The following is a 6,475-nucleotide window of genomic DNA, read 5'->3' on the forward strand; positions in this document are numbered from 1 at the left end:
TTTTCCCTCCTTGTTATGCTTCATATTAAATGCAGTGATTTTTCAGATTGGAAGCTTATTTCCTTGTGTCCAAAGTTTTAATTTTAATTCTTATAATTAAATATCTAAAATAAGTTTTTTCTTTGAGAATATTATTTACATAATTACAATTCAGAATGGTTAATGATAAATAATAAGTAAATGAAATGAAGTAGCTTTAATTGAAATACTGAATTTACTTATTCATTATAAAATGCTAAAATAACTACAAGATAGAAGCAATTTCTAGCATTCTTTCCTTATCAAAAATTATAGAATTTCATATTCATATGCTTCTTTCTTTTAACAGACTTTAGCAAAAGTAATTGCTGCTGTGCTCAGGTTTAGTGACAAACAAACTCAGCAAGTTATTAGAAGAGAAGAAGCTAGGCATCCTGCTGTAAGTACTTCTGAATCTGTTATATTTTAATGATTAAAATTGCATTTAAAATATTTCAACAAATATAGTTTACTCTCTTTTCTAAAGTTTTTAGTTTGCAAAATGCCTAAGTTTATTTCATTTACTGTAAAGTTATAAGAAAAGACTATTTATTGTATCTGATATTATATGCTAATTGCAGTATTAATTGACTTTTACATTCACCTCTTACATTTATCACATTATTTACAGTATTTTTATTGACCCCCCCCCCTTTTCAGATTATGTTTAATTGACAATTAATATAAACAGTATTCTATAATTTATGCTTCCCTTCAATTTCTATTCCTCTAGCTCTTGAAAATTATCATAATTCTGATAATATTCATCATACATCTGAATCTTTTTTAGGCATGGTATTTGAGGATGGGTATGATTAAAGATATTTACATTTTTTTAAGCATTTAAGTTACTATAAAAGTATTAAGTGCATTTAATACTTTTATAGTAACTTATAAGGCATATATTTATTAAGAAAATATTCTATATGATTTTTGAGATTGGAGGTATATTGACATTGTAATGCCCCACCCCACTCCCAATGTTTCGTACCTTGTTTTCAAGCAAAAATATCTAAAGAAATCAAAATTGTTTCAGAATTCTAATAGGATCTTTTGCTGAAGTAAATTGTTTCTTTGAGACTCAATGTGATTTCATCTCTTGGAATTTTTATTTTAATGGACAAGTGTAAGATAATTATTATCAGATAAATATTGAATGTTTATATTAAAGATGGGAGGAAAAACTCAGTTTTTATAATTTTTATTTATTTGCTGCTTTTATTTTCATAGGATTAATTTTTCAAATGTAATCTAGTGTTAACAGAATTCAAGATAGAATAATTTCCATTCTTCCAATTCTTTTTGCTCTTAGAAGAGGAGCATTATTTAAATTAGAAGCTCTTATATAACAGTTTTGTATTTAATTTTTGTGGTAAAATATTTAGTTGAAAGGATAATACCAAGTTTATACTGTCTGATTAATCAATTATTGCTTCTAATGGTCATTTTTTTGTCACTTGTTTGTTAATATATGATTATTTTAACGAATTTGTTTTATTAGTGTACTTATATTAGTCTATGAATTCATTATTAAACTGATCTTTGAAGAATCATTTTATGTATTTTAATATATATCTTTTAGTAATATCAGAATTTATTTAGTTGCATGTTTATTCCTTGCAAATTTAAATTCAAATATTCAATTAAAATATGATGTTAATTCATTGTTTTTACTTTAGAGATAGAATGCTGCTGCATGAAGTGCCTTCAACTTGCATCTAATCAAGATTTAAAATGGTGCTTATGTAATTTTTTTGCTTATATAATTCTTTTCAATAACTGATGCATGTATTAATGTTCCTGCACAGTTATATGCAATAGAAGTGATGAATAATTTAAAAGCATTGTAAATTTACCATTAGATTTAGTTTGTGATTTATACACTAAACTAAATCTTCCATATTCAAAATACTTTTTTGACCAGAAGCTATTCATATGTTTGAAATTCTGTCTATTATTAGTTGTTTTATAACCATTGACATTTTTAACCATTAGTTCCTTTATTGATATATTTTATTTATATTCTATTGAATAAATATTTCATTGTTTCATAACAATAAAAAATTTGCTATAATATTACTGCACACTAATCTTTTATTTTTAATGCTATTCTGGCTGCAAACATTATTTTCACGTTGGAAAAGGATTGAAATTGCTGAAATAGTGATTCTACCTAGTACTTAGAATTTAATCTATCGTATATTTATTTACACTACAGTATCTAACTTTTAATTATGAAACACTTTTTCAGTAATTACATTAATTGCAATTTTCATATTTTTAATTATGAAATGTTTTCTGCATATTTCTGTCATTGATTAATGAATTTTTCACATTTAAATGTAGTTAGTATCAATACAATTTGCACTCCTTATCAGGCAGGAATACTATTGCTTTGAATAAATACAAAGAAAATATACATAATTTTGTAAATGGAAAACAAAGAAGAAATTTTAAACATAATGTAAGCAAACATTGTTAATAGGAAGAGATAAGTTTTGGTATCCTCCATTCAGATGCTTAATCCGAATTTTTAATAATAAAGGAGAACATTTGTCAATTGGCAGCAAGGCATACTGAAAAATATTTGACTAAAGTTTAAAACTTTGACCTAGCTGTACCATATTTGAAATGTCCACCTTGTAGTGATTTAAACAAAATAATTAAAAGTGAAGCCCACAATATAACTACTGAAAGTATCACCGCACATCAGTGCACCATTATTTTTACACCATTTAAATATATATATTGTCTATTTAGTAACCATGTAATTTTTTCCTGGATTTTGAATATTTTTTATTAAAAACATTGCTCTGTATAATTTTTAACAGTATTTTACACTTTTGCAACAAAATTCAATGTCTTCATTGTTCGTTAAAAATTTACTTAACATTTTATCTCCATTGTTGAAAATTAGAGAAGAAAGATTTTTTTTTATTATCTAAGTAATTTACATGTGGAATAAGCAAGTGAAAAATTAAGTACGGAAGAAGACAAGGAGAAATTAAAATATAGATAATCTAAACAGTACAAAAATTTAAATAACCTGGTTTTCTATTAAAATAACTTGGCTTTAATGTTTAACATAGTTTTATACTTAAAAACATTTTTTTGAGGAAGTCAAGAATATTGTTATGTGCAAGGCATTTAATTGAAATTATACACAACCAATGTTTTGGGTGAACTAAAAGCTGAGGCAGCTGTTATAATATGTGGCTATTTTAATTTGAACGTGCTAGCTGTGCAGACTACATTGAAAGTCAGATGCAATTTCCAGCTTTTTGACACATAGGTTTATCTTGAGAAATGCAAATAATTTACTGCCTTACTCAATTACACATCCATTATGGTCAAAACTGGTAGATAATAAGAAAACTGTAGAAACTAATATTTTATGTGCAATTGATTTCTGTTTCACAGATAACTTGTGAACAGTAAGCTTAAGAAAACACTATAACAAAATACATGGTGAAAAGAAAGGATAATTGTATTAAAAAATTATCAAATTATTTCATTGCTGTTTCATTAAGGACAATTAATGCATTAAAGAAATGACAGAAGTCATACCTGATGTGTGTGGGAATGAATTGTGGTACTTTTTATATAAAATTAGTAGTTATACAGCAAGTGCAAATCTGACCGTTTGTGCATGCTACTGCAATCTAGGTTTGTAACAGCAATTTCAATTGACATCAGATTAATTGCATCACTAAATGCATGATTGGATTTCTAATCTTTTCCATTAAGTATTCATACTGTGTATTCTGGAGAACGAGTTTGGAGTGGGAGGTAACATTCTAGTTTGATGACTCACAAGGGGAGGTCACGGGGTTGAAATCAGAGATCAGGATGAGATTTAGTATAATGATAGTTTTGGATAGTTAATAATACATTTGGAATGTTCATTCATGAAAATATTAAAACGCAATGACCAGTCAATTTCAAGAAAATGGTCTTTGAACTTTTGGTAAAACTTATATACTGATAACTTGACTCCTGTTCAGATATGATCCCAATGGCATGGTTGTCTAGGTAATCGTCTAGTATGCTAAAGGTCAAAGTTCGAACCTGGCTAGGAATTTTTTTAAAATAACTTTTATTCAATTAAAAATTTACAAATATTCTTATTTAATATGTTTTTAATTTTTTTCATCCAAAATAAATATTTATTATCAAAATATATAATAAAATTAAAATTTTAAAAGAAAAAAATTATAAATACAGATGCATTTTTTAAACAAAATAAAATTATTTAAATTTAATTAACTATTATAGATAATTTTAATTAATATGCTACTTATTTTTATGCAATGATAAATGTTTATTACTTTAATACTTAAATTGTAATTTAATATTTAAAAAAATAGTATTAAATATAACATAAATGGTGATAATTATTAATTATAAATACTTGCTTTGTAAAAAAAAATTATTCTATATACATTTACTTTCGATTATATACAAGAACCAGAATGGTAACTATAGTAAAAACATTAGAAACAAAATATATTTTGACATCTTGCACAACTGATAAATGATTATTGTTCATAAGAGCAAGGTTTTTTTAAGGGATTTATGGGAAAACAAACTTTATTTGCATTTCAAAATATCTCTCTTAAGTTGGGCAGCGTACCATGCATAACCTTATCATCTTAAATATTGGTGATGACAGTTGATTGAATTTTTATACTATCTTTGCAAAAATTTATTTCTTGATCATGTTCGATTAAATAAGAATTTTGTATAGGCTTTGAACCATCTGCCTACGCATTCAATAAATTAACATCTGCTCTCCACTATTTCTTTTGATTACTGCAGTTGGATGTTTGCTTACTTATTTAACAAATATCAGCTGCTCCCTTCAATTTTTGATATAAATACAGCTTCATTGAGTTAGAATTGATAATTTACTATTATTTAAATCCAAGAATTTGAAAATGATGTAAGCAAGTTAAATTATCTGTAGCCATCACATTTTTAATTATTTTTCCTTTTAACATTAAATTATAATTTAAGTATTAAAAGAATAAACATTTATCCTTGCATAAAAATAAGTAGCATATTAATTAAAATTATCTGTAAATAGTTAATTAAATTTAAAAATGCATCTGTATTTATAATTTTTTACTTTTAAAATTTTAATTGTATTATGTATTTCAGTAATTAATTTTTTCCTTCCAAAATAAATATTTAAGACTTATTAAGAGTATTTGTAAATTTTTAATTGTATAAAAGTTATTAAGAAAGAAAAAAAAATCCTTGCCAGGTTTGAACCCTGACCTTCCGCATACGGTTACCTAGACAATCATGCCATCGGGACGGAGTCAAGTTATCAGTATATAAGCTTTACCAAATGTTTGAGGACCATTTTCTCGAAATTGACTGACTATTGCATTTTAATATTTTCATGAATGAGCATTCTAAATGTATACTATCATTATACTAAATCTCATCCCTATCACAGATTTCAACCCCATACCCTCCCCTTGTCAGTCACTCTTTGGATCAACATAACTTTTGTTTCACATCTCAGAAATTCGATCATTCATATGATCATTCAGTAATATTTCCTTAGTTTGGCACAGCAGTCAAAACCATGGCTTTTGCACCAGAAAAATCCAAGCAAACAGTAATATTTCATTAAGGTTGTGTAATGTTTCTTTTTACCAATTAAAATGCTATTGCATTTATGAAAATATTTTATCTTGATATGTAATAGCTTAGCATTTTCCATTTGATGCATCTTAATTACATATCAAAAACACAACTTAAAATTGTGATATATATAATATAGTAGAATGTAGTCAGTAATCTGCTGCATGCAAACTTGTTTTCAACATCCATCTGGTAATTATATAAAGAGAATTAGAGTATTATAGTGCATTTAGTGTGTAATTGACATTTTATTTCAAAATTATTGAAGCAATCTCATAGTTTTGATGGTAACATTGATTCTTTAATATTCATTATATCCTATTAAATGTAATGAAATTCTTTTATTTAACTGCAACTTGGATATTGTAAACTATAATAAGTTTAGACTAGCAATAAGCAACTAAATCTTGACATTTTAAGATGTATTTCCTAAACAGTACTGATTTTAATGTTGCATAGCTGTAAAAAAAATTAATTGCATTGAATAATTGTATAAAAATTGGGTTTGATTTTGGATTTTAATACATTATGTACTTTTTGATAGTGCATGTGAAATTCATGTCTATTTTCTATTTGCTTTTAAATATAAGCTCAGTTGGAAGCCTAAGCTATCAATAACCTTCTGAGAAATTCTTTAACGACAGTTAAAAATATTTCATGTTGAAAGAATGACACTTGGATTGGTTTTATAATAGAGGAATTTTCAATATAAGTTACTGTCATTTGTGAATTTTTACTCTTTCAGTGGAATTACAAACTAAAGAAGGAAAAACCTTATGAAAGTATAGTTTTGCACTTCAGA

General features: G+C 25.8%; 1 protein-coding gene across 2 annotated transcripts in view; it reads left to right on the top strand.

The window, feature by feature from the left end:
- LOC129969248 (golgin subfamily A member 4-like) overlaps nt 1-6,475 on the top strand; it is a 43,034-nt gene that overhangs the window by 35,642 nt on the left and 917 nt on the right. Inside the window, exons 21-22 of one of the 2 annotated variants that reach the window (XR_008784479.1) lie at nt 329-418; nt 1,698-1,755. Coding sequence is in view for 1 of the 2 variants with exons in the window: in XM_056083712.1 (XP_055939687.1) it covers nt 329-418 (90 nt within the window). In the remaining variant the exon portion in view is untranslated. The remainder of the gene's footprint in view (nt 1-328; nt 419-1,697; nt 1,756-6,475) is intronic. The other variant, XM_056083712.1, reaches the window with a different exon arrangement.

The sequence above is a fragment of the Argiope bruennichi genome, chromosome 5 (genome assembly GCF_947563725.1).
Source record: "Argiope bruennichi chromosome 5, qqArgBrue1.1, whole genome shotgun sequence".
Classification (NCBI taxonomy): domain Eukaryota; kingdom Metazoa; phylum Arthropoda; class Arachnida; order Araneae; family Araneidae; genus Argiope; species Argiope bruennichi.